Source organism: Anopheles coustani, chromosome X (assembly GCF_943734705.1).
Source record: "Anopheles coustani chromosome X, idAnoCousDA_361_x.2, whole genome shotgun sequence".
NCBI classification, from domain to species: Eukaryota; Metazoa; Arthropoda; class Insecta; order Diptera; family Culicidae; genus Anopheles; species Anopheles coustani.
The window spans coordinates 11,731,741-11,748,712 of record NC_071290.1 but is presented as its reverse complement, the minus strand read 5'-3'; the positions used below and the strand labels follow the sequence as shown (position 1 = coordinate 11,748,712).

The window sequence follows — 16,972 nt, the reverse complement described above, 5'->3', positions numbered from 1 at the left end:
ATTGGGCCCGGTCCGGCGTCGACTTCCCGAGCTCTGCATCGATTACTTAAGAGCACATCCGCCCAATCAAAAGCAGGCGGAGGGCCAGTATGAAATTTGAAATTGGGAATTAGAAGCAAGGAAGGTGTGGAGGGAGGGTGCCAAGGAAAAAAAAGGTGAAAGATTAAAAAAGAAGAAAACCAACACGCCAGCCGGAACCGAAAACAAACAAATAAACACCGTAATAAACAAGTTGATGGCAGGCTTAGGGCACGACCGTTCTCAAGCGAAGGGTAAACATCTGTCAGAAGTATTATGTTTGGCGTGTCCGTTCCCTCGACGGGCCGATGCTTAACAAGTAGTACTGGATCGGGGTTTCGGATAAGATCCCGAACTGCCACAAGACGTCCAGTGTGTTTCGCTAACGGTTGTCCGTTAGCCAATCAGAAGGGAAGGCAGGTATCTCTATTGGAACACCAAAGCAGAAAGTTTGATGGTAGCAGAAGAAGGCAGTTCGTACTCAGAACCACATCCCTGGTGTGCAATAACCCTTTCGAATCAATTAGCAGTGTTTCGGGAGTCTTTATCTTCTCGTATGAAATCATTTGCTCAACCCTGTAATGTACATCGTTTACATTATTTTCCTATTTGCTTTCATTCTTTGACGGAAACCGCACGTTTCGTGATTCTTTATCATTTTCTTTAACAATCATGTTCATGACTTTCCTGACTGATTTGATATTTTTAATATGCTTTCTAACAGTATTAAACAGTTAACTTATCTGAATCCTCTTTTGTTTTGATTATTTTGACTGAAATTTAATTTATTTTTATCTCTTTTAGCAAATGCTGTTGTTTATCAAAACTCAAATTAATCAGCTATCAAATTCAACTAATAATTTCCGAAATGTCATCAAAACGCTACTCTGCTTGACATTTTTCTGGTTGATTTGATATTTTTTATACGTTTTTTAACATTATCAAACTGTTAACTTTTCCGAATCTTCTTTTATGTTGGTTGTGGTGTTGCATTGTTTTCTTTTGTTATTGTATTTTATGTAAAATATAGCACCGTCTTAATTGTTTATTAATACTCAAATTCATCAGTAATTAAATTTCTTTAATGTTTTTAGAAATGACATCAAAACGCTATTCTGTTTCAAATTTATCTTTTTGAAATATTATTTATTTTCTACTTTTCTCACAAATATCGTATTACATTATCGTGTGCTAAGACTTAAACCTTTAATCAGTAGCTAAATTCACTTAATATTTTCCAAAATGCCATCAAAACGGTAATACCCAACTATAAACTTAATTGTTTACGATAACGTTTTAAATTTATCGCTTACTATACAGTGATTTATTGTTATAGAACGTGCAGGATCATCAAGCACAAAAGTATGATGGCCCGGGGTTGTTTCTTTTTTCTTCTTGTTGTCTCGGTTATGAAAGTATTGTTATGGTGAAAAGCGGGTGCGAACTTCACAGCGCACACGATGCCAGAAGCTGGCTATAGCCACACTTCGTCGCCAAACAGGCTGGCGGTGGCAATCCGGTGTTTATTGGTGCGCAAGTAAAAATAGCGCCATAATAAATACATCGCTATTCCGGCGAGAAAGCCCCTTCTCGGTGGGGGAAAAAAGCTCCAAAAAAGGCCCACAAAAGGGCGGAGGAAAAGAAGCAAGGAAACTGGGAAAGCCCGACACAACAAACACGGTATGCGGTCGGAATGCATGCAAACAGAGCAACCGGCGCTAACCAAACAAATGAGGAAAGATTTGAAGAAAACTCGGCACTAGCGAGTTTGGGTTTTGCATCCAACACACCTGCAGCCGCCATTAATTTTATACGTTGCCCACTATGAACCAGGCAGCAATATTTCTATTTATGTTTAACCAGCGTTCGCCGGAGGGAGAGTTGCTAAACTTCTAAGTTTGTGTTGATCTCGTTTTTTGTATTTTTCTTTTAATCCAACCCAATCCTTTGGGTATTGTAGGTGAAGTAGTATTTTAGTTTAACCTACTCTCTTTGATGTAACATCAAATATCATGCGAGCCAAAAAACCTTCCGTGGGATCGCTTCGTTGTAAACTTGATGTTTATTAATTTATTTCTTTTCTTTCATCGTTATTTATTTCCACTACAGAGTTCCTGCAAGCGAATTTGAAGAACGTTCAACAACATCAGCAACAGCAGCAGCAGCAGCCGACGAGAAATAACGGCCCGGTCCAGCAACCCATCGGGACGCCGACCCGTCTCTCTTCTATGGCACCATACAGTGGACAGCATTCCTCCGAGCAGCAGCAGCAGCAGCAGCAGCAACAGGATCAACCTTTCCCGCAACAACCGACCACGTACCATCACCGTCAGCAGCACAGTTTTCCCCCGGCGGTTGCGCTCGGCGGAAGTGGCGTGGGTGTTGGCAGTACATTCCGATCAAACACAACAGGTGAGTAGGCCGCGGCCATTTTCGCTCCGCTTCCGATTGCTTTCAGGCTGTTTCTGCTGTTGTGGATGTGTTCCGGTGATTGGTGTTTCCGACACTAATTGTGCTTCTGATCTTGCATACGTGTAGGCAATATCTTAGTAGCTGAAGCAAGGGAAGCGAAATTCAACGATTCAGAATCGAGCACACCCTCGCAATGTTAACGCATTTACAAGGAAAGCTTTCAACTGATACAACGTTTGTCGACTTATCAAACTAAATAGTTGGAGAAGTTGTATCTTAAGCATTCGAAAACAAAATGTGAAAATTCATCTTCGCTGAGTTCATCTGCCTTGTAGTTCAACAAGACCGTGTAAAGTTTCGTTTTCTATTTCATGGTATATTTATTTTATTCTTTAAAAATTTATTTGCGAATCATGTTTGACCAATTTTTATTGGATCCACGGAAACCTTGTTTGTTTGTACAAACGTATATAATACATTTACTTCCTAGTGTTTTTGATTTAAAAAAAAACTTATATTGTTTTTTTTTAGTGTTACGTATTATAATTTATTTTCTCCCGTTTTGCTAATGTCCTATTACATTTCTATTACGAAAATCTGTTATATTCAAAACATGATGTTTTGCACTGGCTTAGTCGTGTATTAAAACTTAGAATGTTTAGTAATTTTAAGTAATTAAATTAATACTTTCCGTAATGTGCGTTTTTGTTTCAAGACAAACTTATACCATGTTTTATTGTATTCTTAAAAATACCATTTTGATAATCATATTTGATTCTTCCCATTTTGGCCAGTTTTAATTTTTATCCACGAAACCTTCATTGAATGTAATAAAGTAACAGATAAGTGAATTATTACATTATGAGCATATGAAATACGTTAACTTTCTAGTGTTTTTGATTCAAGAACTAATATTGTTTTGTTTTAAGTGTTATGTATTATAATTTATTTTCTCTCTTCTTGCTAATGTCGTATTACATTTTTATTAGGAAAATATGAGGTATTTAAAAAAAATGTGTGTTGTCGTGTATTAAAATCTAGTCTTTTTTTAAATGAATAATTTTAAAGTAATTCATTTAATACCTTCCGTAATGAACGTTTTTGTTTCAAGGCAAACTTATACCAAATTTTAATTAATTCTTTCAAATACCATTGTGTAAATCACGTTTGATTGTTTCCAATTGGATCTATGCTAATCTTGAAATGAAATAAATAAAATATGAAATGCAATAACAAACAAGTAAATCAAAAAAGCCTAGAAAGATGTACTTTCTAGTTTGTTTTTACGGTCCAAGGTAAAATCATAACATCAGAATACATTGCATAAGTAAGAATCCCATCAACTCCCATAGGGGGAAAATTACACTAAACTAACATGGTTTATTTTAATATTCACGATCCACCAAGGAGCATTTTTATTAACGCGTCAACACCTTATATTTAACTTTATTTCCATTTCCGCCAGCGAAACAGTTTGTCCGCTCGCTGATTATCCTTATTTCATAAACCTATCACATTACCCACACCGTTCGCCCTTCCCCCCAAGGAGCGGGCGGAGGATTAATGTTCGGTGCTACGATTTCACTCGCAACGGTTCAACGGTTCAAGCAAGCGTTCAAGTGTGCCATCGCGCGGAGTTGATTTCGCCAAACAATAAATAACACTTTTCATAAAGAACCGTACAGCCAGTCACTGCCAGTGGGGCAGCATACTTTGTATAGCGCTTTCCCTGCTGACATCTGACCGACTTCACTGGGAAAACATCGCTCCTCGGGGAACTGTAGGCTTCGCAAGCAAACGAAGGTTGAGGGGGGAGAGGGGTGGGGGCCGAAAAAGCGGAATACGCACGCCCCATTTTCCACCGTGCCGTCGTCGGGCATTGCAGTATCTCTTAATTGACACTGTACCATTTCCTTCTTAATTAAGCCGGGCCTTCTCCACCCGCCTACAAATCATCGGCACCGACCGCACTTTTCCCTCTCTCTTGTCCCGCTGTTTTTCTTTTTCGCCCAGCTGCTGCTGGCGAGCGGGCGCTTTGCGCCATTTTCTCGATTTTCCCATTTTTCCACAAATCGGCCTGCCATGCTGGAGAAGAGACCATCTGCGGTCAGTGTCAATGGATGAACATTGATTTGCTCTTCCTATTGCTACTGTGCTAGTGCTGTGTTTTTCTTTTCTGTTTTTCTCTGCCACCTTCTCTTTCTCTTTTTCTCTTTCTCTTTCACACACACACACACGTGCACAGTCTATTTTCCACTCGGAATTGATTGTGCCACTGCTGGGGATGGCTTTTTTAACGCATATGCACTAGCTGCTCCCGAATGGCCCTCGATGGCGTTAATTGATTTAGATTTTGCTAATTGGCACCGGTGAGAGAAAAAAACAGGGAATAACCCCCGTCCCGGAAAATCCCGGGACACGGCGAGGAAAAGGCGCAACCCTCCCTCCCTCTCCCCGATAGTGCTCGGTTGAGTCACTGCGTCAAATTATTAGGCCGAACACCACCCCCCGGGATCGGGACACAACCCGGGTTGAACGGTTGTTTCGAGTGGGCGAACGCAAAAGCAAACAATAACCGAGGGAAAACAGCCCCGCGTGAGGAAACGCGGGGAAAAAGGGTTTCATTTTGACCCGCCACCGAACAAATGTATGCCGCAAATTTGATTAAACCGTTCATTTGATTTGCTCTCGAGAGCTATGAGAGTTGTAAACTCGACTGTTTCGGTATGCGTCAGTAGGAATGACAGCTGTCACTACAGCATTTGTAGGTTTTAAAACAACTATTGCAGATCACAACGATAACAGATAGTTTAAAACAATTTTCTCAAAAATTGGCCCTAATGGTAATTAACTATTCATGATTCAAACCAAACTTATTTTTCTGTGCCGCAAAGTTTGTCGCAATTTTACTTATACTTTAACGTTTTAAGAGCTTTTACTCCTCGAACTCATTAACACGTTGATTGCCAAGTGTTTTTAGCACATTTTTTTAGTACAATCTTTTTTAATAAAATTTGTTTATAACATTCACAAAACCAACGGTTTGTGAAGGCTAAACAAAAACTTAAGTTCCTAAGGAATTGATATTTAATTTTACTATGATTTTTATGAGTCATTTTCATTTATTCATGGGACAAAAACTTTTTAGAACTGATAATCAAAAATGATAGCCATGGCAGTCAACGTGTTAATCGGCGCGAAGAGTTAGTCTGTCCGTGCCCTTGCTTCAATCAAGCGTCAAACCAAAAGTTGTACTAATTAATATTTTATCACGTTGTCTGCCAAGTCTTTTGAGCACACTTTTTTAGTACAAAATGTTTTGATATAATTTGTTTATAACATTCATTAAACCGATGGTTTTCAAAGGCCAAGCGAAGACTTAGCTATCCCAAGAATAAATGTTTTATATTACTATGGTTTTTATGTGATATTTTCAATTATTTATGGAGCAAAAACTGTTTAGAACTAATGATAGTAGGCTATCAAAAATGATAGCCATGGCAGTCAACGTGTTAAACAATGTTCATGTAAGGCTGTGGATCGAACAATTTCACTAAAATGGTCCGCATTTTACAGTTGATGCTGATTCATCTGTAAAATATTTAACACGTTAACTGCCAAGCGGTTTTTGCAGACCCTTTTAGTACAACCTTTTTTAGTAAAAACTTATTTATAACATTTATCAAACCTACGGTTTTCGACGGTCAAGAAAAGACTTAGCATCCTAAAGTACTTATTTTAAATATTACTATAGTTTCATTTGGGTTTTTAATTTATTTAAGGGTCAACAACTTTTTAGAACTGATTGTTGCTGTCACCCATTTTTGGATGACATGGCAGTTAAGATGTTAAAATGGTTTTAGAGAAGGTTTTGCGTCTATAAAATCCTGTTTGCTAGTGTTAATTAAACTGTTTTACAATTCAGAACGAATAATGTGATAATATACTTAGATTAATGCCATACACACATTTTACTTTAACAGTTGAATTTACTTGCGATGTAAGACACAAAATTGTAACTTTCTCTTTGAGTTTTATTACTGTTTGCATCCAAATATTTAGCATCAATCAAGAAATTTAACTTGAAATAAAAACTCGCAAATTTCTATGCGCCGAATATTTCGTTAAAAAAAAGTTGCATTTCCCGTTTCTGTTTCCGTTGTGCAGAGAGTGGAGCCCGCTCGCATGAAGTACCGATTCTCAAATCAATCAAACTTCCGGTGAAAATCGGAACCGTTCGTTATGGCGAGCCGGTGCAAAAGGATAGGAAACGAGTGAAAACCCGTTTGCTCTGTCATATTTTCTATCTCGTACGAAGGGAAGGAAAACCGGCGAAAACCCCACGCGCACCACGTTGTCGGTTGCAAAGAAAACGTCTCTTTAGGGCGCTTGTTTGTTTTTCCTTTTCGGCTTTCCTTCAGTTAGATATCTAACGGATGTCCTTCTGGAAGTGGCGCCCGCCAGTGAAAAGGCTTGTGTGTGTGTGTTCCCCGGTTGGCGGTCGTGAGGGCAATAAATCAGGCCGCCACAGTGGCCGCTTTCTCATCCGAAAGCCTTTGCCATCGTGCACAGTGGGTCAGCGTGGAGTGAAAACGGGGATAGGATTTAGGAAAAAAAAAGATCGCCCATTCAAACGTTTCTTCACTTTCGAAACGTTATCCCACTGTGGGCGAAACAAAAGCTTGGATCGTATAAAAGGCTAGTGATGTATGGCGATCGGTTTCGGTCGCTGGATGAATGGCCAAAAGCGAAAGGATGTGAAGCACACGAAGCTAAAACAGGTTAAAGTCCCACTAAATCTAAGCCCACCTCCCGGATCAATTCGGCGCTTGATTCTGTTTTCCAGTCTATCAATTTAAATTGTTTCTGTGCAACACAAACGGGTGGGAAAATTTCCAACCGACCTTCGTTGTGTTCGGGTTTTTCCCAAGGCTGCAACCAAACATTCCCTTGCACTTTCTTTCCCGGAAAATTAGGCGACGAAGGGCGGGGAAAGGGGGAGCATAAAAAGAAACCAGCAGACCATCAGCAAACGAATTTATGGGCAGTCGGGGGAGGAGTGGTGGGGGAAGGGGGAGGGAGAGGGAGGGGGCGAATTTCATTAATATCAAAATACACTATAAATTTGTGTAATTCTTGTACAGCGCTCATCTTGAAAGCGACAGGCTCGTGTAGCAAGGACACCGTACACACCCAGCCTCCTTTCTCTCACACATACACATAAATACACACACACACATCAGGAGCATGTTTTTTGCCTTCCCCAACCCGGCTGTACGATGGGGGGGGGGGGGGGGAAACGGAAAAGATGATAACGGTTCCGAGTTCGGTGATCCGTGAGCAAAAGTTGCTGTCGTTACCGCCCAACAAATGCCCATAATCCTTGGGATATAGCAGCACACAACTGCCACCGCCATGCCGCAACCACCCGCCCTTCCCTTTCCCCCACACCGGGCTAGCCTGGTCTGGTCGGAACCTTCCCATCTCTCTATGTTCTAACGCGCGACTAACTTTTACTTCCTAGGTACCAATGAAGCGGCCATCAAATTGAAGTTCCCCCATTTTTCCTTTTGTGTATGTGTGTGTGTGTGTGTGTGTGTGTGTGTGTGTGTACGTAGAGTTTTTTGCCCTACGGGTGGCGGGCAACTGTTGGCGTTTGGCCAACGCAGATACGTCGAACCCGGTGAGAAGTTGTTTTTTTCACATCTCCCACCACCACCACCAATGTGCGATGGCGATGAAGCCGTAAGCCATCCTGTAATTGGTGACAAATTTCCAACAATCGCGAGGAAGCGAATGCCAACGCTCCACGTTGTGGCGGGCAAAACACGCCATTACATCCAACATCTAACGACCCACTGATGCGGGTTTTTAGAATTATCCGCTTTTCATAAGTTTGAAGCTGCAATACAAAACGGAAAAATCCAACCTGTTTTTTCTTACTTCTTTCCTTATTTTCTTCAATTGAATAAATTAGTATTGTTGCTCACCACTAGTCAATTGACGGGTCTGAGTTGTTTCTATGGATTCCTTGTAACTTCTACCATTTTTAAGTCTGAGGTTTCTTCACCCATTTTCACCCACAAAAAATGTAAGCAAATTTGTACTAAAAATGTGGATTTAAAACGCTTGGCAGTCAACGTTTAGGAACTTGTATAGTAATGCACTGATTAAAAAACGAAATAAAGTCTTTACTTAGTTTTCTAGCAACTTTAGTTTACGTAATTTTATAATCAAACTGTGTCAAACATGATTGTACAAAAACTTGTGCAAATATTATATATATTATATTTGTTCATTTATTTGTAGATATTGAGGCAAGTTTGAGCCTTTCTTAAACTAATCACTAGTGGTAATGCACCTAGTTATCACGTTGACTGCCAAGCGTTTTTAGCACACTTTTTTAGTACAATCTTTATTAATATAATTTGTTTATAATATTTATTAAACCAACGATTTTTGAAGGCTAAGCAAAAACTTAGATTCCCAAAGAATTTATATAAAATATTACTATAATTTTTATGTTGAATTTTCATTTATTTATGGGTCAAACACTTTTTAGAACTGATTTTTGCTGTCACCCACTTTTGGGTTTCGATTTTTTTTGTAAAACAGATACCTAGACTTGTTTTCATTCCAATTGTAAATAGACTAAACTTATCTAAGCTTAATTCTTTACAACTTCTACAGCCTACAACGTTGACAAGCGTTTTTAGCACAATCTTCTTTGATTAAATTTGTTTAAAACACTCATTAAACCAATGTTTTTTGAAGGCTAAACAAATAGTTAGCTTCCCAAAGAATTCATTTTTAATGTTTCTATGGTTTTTATGCTGGATTCTCACTTATTTATGGGCTATAAACTTTTTAGAACTAATGGCAGCTGGTTATAAGAAATGACCGCCATGGCAGTCAACGTGTTAACACCTTGACTGCCAAGCGTTTTTAGCACACATTTTTAGAACAATTTTTTTAAATATAATTTGTTTATAACATTGAATAAACCAGCAATTTTTGAAGGGTAGGCTAAAACTTAGCTTCCCAAAGAATTGAAATAAAATATCAGTATAATTTTAATGTCACATTTTCATTTATTTATGGGACAAACACTTTTTAGAACTGAGTTTTGCTGTAACCCACTTTTGGGTGACATGGCAGTCAACGTGTTAAAGCTATTTTCAATTAGACTACGTTTATTGGTTTTCTTTACAACGTTTTTGTTGAAAATGTACGGTTTAGTTTGTGTTCGCCTGATTCATTTCATGCCTTGCTAAGTTTATAGTTGTTTGCTCCCAACATGCAATATTACATAGCCAGTCTAGTGTTTCGATATTTTCTATGTCCTTTACTAATTAACCTTTATTTTTAACACTTTGACTGTCGCACTGTTTTAGATTTAGATGTTTTTAGTACAATGATGTTTGATAATTTAACACGTTCCGTACCGCGTCACCCAAATATGGGTGACAGCAGTTCTAGTTCTAAAAAGTGTTTGACCCATAAATAAATGAAAATACAACATAAAATTTATAGTAATATTAAAAATAAGTTTTTTGGTAAGTTAAGTTTTTGCTTGGCCTTCGAAAACCATCGGTTTAACAAATATTTAAAACAAATTGTAATTTAAAAAATTGTACTAAAAATTGTGCGAAAACGCTTGGTACGCAACGTGTTAAAAAAAACCAAGCAAAATAAGGCTCTTCAAAAGATGCGGTTATTAATATTGTCTACAACGAGTCCTACTACTGCTATGGAGGTCTAATGGCTAATGTTGAATGCTACTGTCAACCACGAAATGGATGGGTGATGTGGTTTTTCTAAGGACTATTTAATTTAGAGACTTTCCGGACAACTGAGATAAACGCATTTATATTTGTTCATCGTGTGGGTTGGACAGACCTGCCCTCGTGAATTTGGAAAGGTACGTACGACCGATTCAAACTGCACCAGGAAACGTGTGTGGGTGCTGTTGTATCCAAGAATTATACTCGAAAAAGTTTATCCACCTTACGACGGCTCACGGGTAACCGTCCCTTCCCCCCCCCCCCCCCCTTTTCCGGCGGGCTCCTGTGCGCACCCGAAACTAGCCAATTTCGCAACTAGCGAGCAACGACGTTAAGAACTCGTAATCTTTAGTTAGATGGGGCAGGGTGTGTCTGCAGTTCAAGCGCTAATTTCGGACTGCGCCGGGTAACACTTGGCTGAAATGGGGAAAAGTGTACCTTAGCAGGAGCTTGTCGGTCGCTTTAAGTTCAGCGTCCTTGCGACGTGCTGCTTCTTTCCGCATTTTCCACCCTTGCCAGGACTCCCTCGCGGTTTCTCGGAGTTGGCGTCGCGGGAACTAAGTGCGAAACTTTTTGCATTCCACGCGAACTCGCACCAGCGATGTGTATGTGCCCCGACGTTCGACGAGCTGCACCATTAATTTACGGAGCAAGTCTGCCCCAAAAAACCCCCGACGGTAGCAGAACATGGTTCCCCACCTTTCGCTTAACCTTAGCTTAATGCCACAGAAATGTTTGATCAAACTAGATTACGGTCGCCCGGCTCTTAGTGGGGAATCGTCGAGAATCATTACCTTCCCGTGCGGTACATGCACTCCGAAGCGTTCGGGGCGTGCGGCCACTTCCACTAAACCGTTTTTCGCCGAAGTTTTCGCCACCGTACAACCGCGTGCATGGCAGCTCAGGCAGGCAATAGATAATCGAACGTAAACCACGGCCAAAGTTTGCCTTCCAGCCGGCGAGATTCGCCAGGGGAGCGCCGGAGCGACATACGGCGTTGGATGTTTCGGTCTGCACTTGCACGTAACGAACTTACGAGTCGAAAGGGAAAAACACACACACCCCGAACGCGATGCAACAAGAAAAACGACTCATGGTTTTCCACCACACACACCCACCCGCGGGGGTAATAACGGTCAGTCAGCGAGCGAGTTCAAACACTCACGCAGAAGGGCAGGGTCAATAACTTACTAACCACAGAAATTTGAAATGAAAATTATGCTTTTCTTCTCCCTTGGTACCGATTTTCCGTTTGTTTGGTTTTGTTCTTTTCATGTTTATCTTTCGTGTTTATTGGTCACGTGGACTAGACGAACGTCCGTGCCATTATTAACGCTTTTTTTTTTTTGTCGGTGCACCTACTGCCGATACCGTTTCGGTTGAAATGGTGTCCATATGCACCAGCTGGAACACTGTATCGTCACCATTACAACTATGTTCCGTTTCGAAAACTATCCCTGGGACTAGTTATTATCTGAAATTTTCAACTGTAATCGCTTTTTACAGCTTCATAAAATATTAAAATTTGTATATTTTTAACACACTTTTTTAGTACAAGCTTTTTTATTATAATTTGTTTATAACATTTATTAAACCAACGATTTTTGAAGACTAAGCAAAAACCTAGCTTCCCAAAGAGTTGATATTAAATATTATTATAATTTTTATGTTGCATTTTCATTGATTTGTGGGACAAAAACTTTTTAAAACTAATGACAGCTGGCTATGAAAAATGATAGTCATGACAGTCAACGTGTTAAACAGAATTTTGTTTTTCCATTATGTAATGAAGAAATTGATTCTTCTACATATTTCATAGAACAGTGCGAAACAAAGTATTGGGTATGTGATGTTCAATTTGTTCAGATTTACTTTTTTCATTACATCACAATGCTGTCACTGGAGCTTATCCTCTTGCAATATAGTTTTAAAACATATACTTCTTAACTTTCCTTTCGTAATGAGTTTGAAAACGTACAGAATGACCGCTACTCAACTATCTGGATTGCATTTCAATAATGAAAATTGACAATAGTTATGATGTAAGAGAAGGATTTAAAATGAAATAATTGTTCTAAAAGAGATGTTTGAAAAATGCTTAGAATTCAACTTTTAAATGTAGAATTGTTTTTATGATTTTGCACAATTGCTTTATCTGATAAGAAACAATAATAAACATTGGAGAGATGAAAAAGTTATGTAGTGTATGTTTTTTTATCCTTAACTCACGTTTCTGTCTTTAACACGTTCTTGCCAAGCGATTTTACCACCCTGTTTTAGTACAATCGTTTTTGATAATACTTGTTTGTAACATTTATTAAACCGACGGTTTTCGAAGGCTAAGCAAAGACTTAGCTTTGCGAACAATTGGTTTAAGTATTACTGAAGTTGTTATGTTGCATTTTCATTTATTTATGAGACAAAAACTTTTTAGAACAAATGGCAGCTGCCTATCAAAAACGATAGCCATGGTACTCAACATGGTAATCATATTAAATCGATCGTATAATTTAAAAATGCTGCTCTCGCTCGAATAGGCAAAGAAAAGTAAAAGATTTAAAGTTTTTTTTTCTTTAATTTTTATCTTTCAACAAAGGGTTTCCTTCAAATGGTAATTTTAAGCTTTCAGTTTATTTGACGTTACCTGAGGCGTACCGGATCAGAATTAATATTATTGAATAAACAGATGCTTGATGAGACCTTTCCGTTCGTTATCTTGCATTTTTTTTTTTATCAAACTAAAGGCACCGTATGAGTGGTACAACATTTACATTTGATTTACATATATTTGCAACTACTAGGTCGTAGTTTTCGTTTCGTGCGTTATCATCTGTTTCTTGTTAGGGCATTTCTTGTTTTATCTTCTCTAACGATCTAAGTTTATTCCAAATTCTCTTAACAAAATATGGTTTGACATATTTTATAACGTATCATTTATTTTTTGTGCAATGATCCTGATCTCTTTTACGTAACTGATCCAGGACTCGTAACTTAGTTCCTGGTTCCGGAATTAGGGAGCAGTTATGCTGGATTTTTTTTCATTGTCTATGGCTCCTTAGATTACAAAGCCGGTATGCAAGTGAGATGTCATATGTGTGTGAAGTTGCTTTTTCTCGTAGTGTTTTGTGTATGATTTTCTTCTTCTTGTGTTTCGATACGCGAAAGTAAACCGGTCTATTGAAACCTTTACAGAATCCGGCCTCCAGCAGCAGCACCAACAGCTACACCATCATCTGCAGTTAAAGCTTCCGCTGCACAGGACAAACGTTGACGCCGGCTGCGATCAGGGCTACGGAAGCGAGCGATCTCCCGAGGACGAGCTGCCGCCTCCGTTGCTGCTCATCCACGAGGCCCAGTACAACGAGATCCTTGCGTCTTCCGCGGCTCAGCGCGCTTCCGCCATGCACACACCATCCCTCGCTGAGGGCCATCGAGTTGACGATGGCTCCCAAGGAGCACCCGCCGTTGCGCAGACCGACCAGTCTTCCGGCGCGAATGATACCGCCGACAGGGACACCGCGGCCCAACACTTGCAGCTCGTCGGTCCCTACAGTTTCATCACCGAGGGTGAGTAGCTTAGCCTACTTTTCATAACACCTGCCTGAACCGAAGGCAATTGGGAGGAGGTCGTTGTTTTCTTACATGTATTTTGAAAGTTAAACCATTCAACGTAAGTGTCAGTTCACATTTGAGTATTATTTTTTTAAATGAAGTGTGATAAACTAAGAGAAAATTAAAAGATTTGCTTAAAGATTGCTTCAAACAACGCGAATTGATACTGTTAAATTCTACAAATCCATACGAGCGGGAATGTCGCACATTTTGTACGGATCAATAAGTTTTTGTGTTTTTGAAAAGTGATATCGGTGATGTTTTTTAATTACTTAATATTGCAAATTGAAACGCTAACACTATCGGTAGTCAACCGATTTTTCTAAAACACTGAACTACTTTACTTCTTTTCTTTTTGTTGTTTATCGTTTGCACTTCATAAGCATCTTTAAACTACCATTATAACTACCCTTTTCGCAATTTGCAACACATTGGAGCACTTAAGTTAATATGTTAATTACCTTTGTTAAGGTTGGAAGAGTTCTACAACCATCTGAACAAAAGGAACGAAATAGTAATCGACAAAAAATCTATTCAGAATATGTGACGTACATGGGTATTTATTTATTCATTCATTGAATGCTGTCCACTAGTTTTTTTTTTTGCTTATTTGTCGTAAAACAAGTAAACCAAACAAAATCTTAAAGATAACTCATTTCTAGGTTTAGTTAAAACTGTTAAATTAAAGATAATGATTACCGATGGTTGGATTTAAAATAATTTTAAAGCTTTGAGTTTAACATTTTAAGATCTATGGACTCATTCAATTTAATTTTGTCGTTAGAATCTCTACAGTGACCAAACAATACTACAATATTTCAGAATAGATCCGACGTAGGCATTTTATAACCTTTTTAATGTATATGGATCTTGGAAACTGATACTAAAACGCTTTCTATATCCAACCATGCTACTAGCCCATCCTATTGTAACGTTATTCTGAGGGAATCTACAATGACCCCCAAGTCCCTTACTTTTTCGTAGCTACCTACTGCCTGGGTTCCTAGATTTATTGCAATTGTAGAGGTGTTACGTTTCCTGCTTAGAGTATGATTGTGGCACTTTCCTTTGCTCAGTTGTACCAAGTGTAAAATTTGTTGGTTTCTTCCCGGAATAGCCATACAGCATTAACGTCTTTGATTTCAAGAAACACGAAGAACAAAACTAGAAACAAGAAACTGGAGAATGCAAAAAATATCATTGACAAACATGATGAAAAGAAGTAAGCCAAGATTCAATTACAATTACATCTAACAATTTGTTTACGATCAGTTGGGTTAGATTCCATCCATTTTAGAAAGACGAAAGTTAGATTTCACTGCAAGTTTTTGTAATTTAAATAATAAAATAGGGTTGTCAATGCGACCAAAAGCTTTACCGAAATCTGCATAAAGAGTTATCATAGTTCAGTGTTGTCAAAGAATAATCAACAATTTCGAAAAGCTTTGTCTTTTGAAAAATTCGTGTTGCACAGTAGTTATTTTGTGTTTAGTTTGTTCAAACAGTGTGTTGTTAATGATTTTTGCTATCGCTACTACTTTTGAAAAGTGGTAAAAATCGTATTAAAAAAAGTTATCACGCATGACAATGATTTTTTTCCAGTTTTACCGATGTTGAAAATATTGATTTTTTGCAAGTCAAATCCAAACCCACGTTCGTTGACATAAAGATTGAGCTAACATTTCAAACCGTTTCGGTGGTCCAAAATAGAAAAAGTTAAATGAACTGCAAAGCGAAAACCCCCCACCGGAAACTAACCAACAAACGGAAAGGCGTAAAACCCCTTTCCGGGCGGAGGGGAAAATGACATTCCATTATCCTTTTCAAATTTGTGGGCGAATAAGATTAGGCTCGCTTTTTTTCCATAGCGCAAATCCAAATCGAATGCTGAGTGGGCTCAGGAGCGGATAACAAACTACAAAAAACAAAACAAAAAAAAAAGAAAAGTGGAATGGAAACGAGCGCGCTCCGATCTGATTCATAGCAACAGATGGATCATTACCACCGAAATGGGGGAAAACGGGAAGGACAGAAAAGAGGAGACAATGGGGAGCGGGGGGTTGCGTGAAAAAAAAAGTTGTCCAACGCAGGGCGGAGGAAAGTCATCCTATATTGTAACCGTTGGAGAAGTTTCCGTTTTTTTTGTTCACTTTCGCAGGGCGACAGTTTTTGTTTCAGTTTTTCTGTGTGTGTGTGTGTGTGTGTGTTTAGTGCCATTCCGGGGCGGCAGCGTTTGTTTTATTTTTATTCATATATTTGTAATGCAAAGCAATCCAATTTCGTGCAATCTAACAAACAACTACATCCCATCCCCGAAATTATGGCAACTATGAGCGGGCATCACACACACACACAACAAAAAAAAGATACCAACAAACGGAAAGTAAATATAAATCAACAACGGCCTGGCAAGAACAGACTTCCTTTTTTGTTTTTGCCCCTCCTATCGTCTGACAAGCGAAACGACACTGTGCTTCAACCGTGGGGAGGGCGCGATAGACAATTTCTATTGCAACATGGAAAATGATGAGCATTACAAAACAAATCCAATAACATTAAAGTGTGTGTCTCCCACCGTCTAGACGGCGAGCGCACGCAAAACCTCAAACAGGGCGTCGCATAATGCAGATTATTTCTACCCGCGCCCGTGTTTCGTCAGCGCCCACTGTGCGATGGAGGCGCCCGGTGCCGGTGCCTGCGGTTATTCCCGATTCCGGTTTTGCTCCGGTGTGCTTTTAGCCCCGGCGGGGAGTCTGTTGTTAGAGTAAATTTTGGGAAATTTATTTTTCCCGGTCTTGTGTGTGTGTGAGTGTCGTTCTCTTTCGCTGAGTTGAGAGAAATTGATGTACAATAAATTTATTCACTGTTGCCCTGCGGGGGACGTCTACGGCCCTTGGTTTTTGGAAGGGGCCCCGCGCTTCGCTGTACCGGTTTATTGTTTTATTATTATTTTCTCTCGGATTTATTCGCTGAAATTTATCATCTGAACTCATACCCGCCGGACGGACGAATGGAAAGTCGCGGTGGAACGCTGGTGAAGGTAAAGTGGATGCGATCGTCTACAGTTGGATTGTTTGGGCCGTTCCCAACGCAGTTAGTAACGCAGCTGTGTTGCTTTCGGTATTTCTGCTGGTTCTTTTCCTTTT

At 39.3% G+C, this 16,972-nt stretch overlaps 1 protein-coding gene across 1 annotated transcript in view; it reads left to right on the top strand.

The window, feature by feature from the left end:
- LOC131269208 (uncharacterized) overlaps positions 1-16,972 on the top strand; it is an 82,277-nt gene that overhangs the window by 55,233 nt on the left and 10,072 nt on the right. Inside the window, exons 5-6 of the mRNA XM_058271545.1 lie at positions 2,128-2,430; positions 13,407-13,781. Of these exons, the coding sequence (XP_058127528.1) occupies positions 2,128-2,430; positions 13,407-13,781 (678 nt within the window). The remainder of the gene's footprint in view (positions 1-2,127; positions 2,431-13,406; positions 13,782-16,972) is intronic.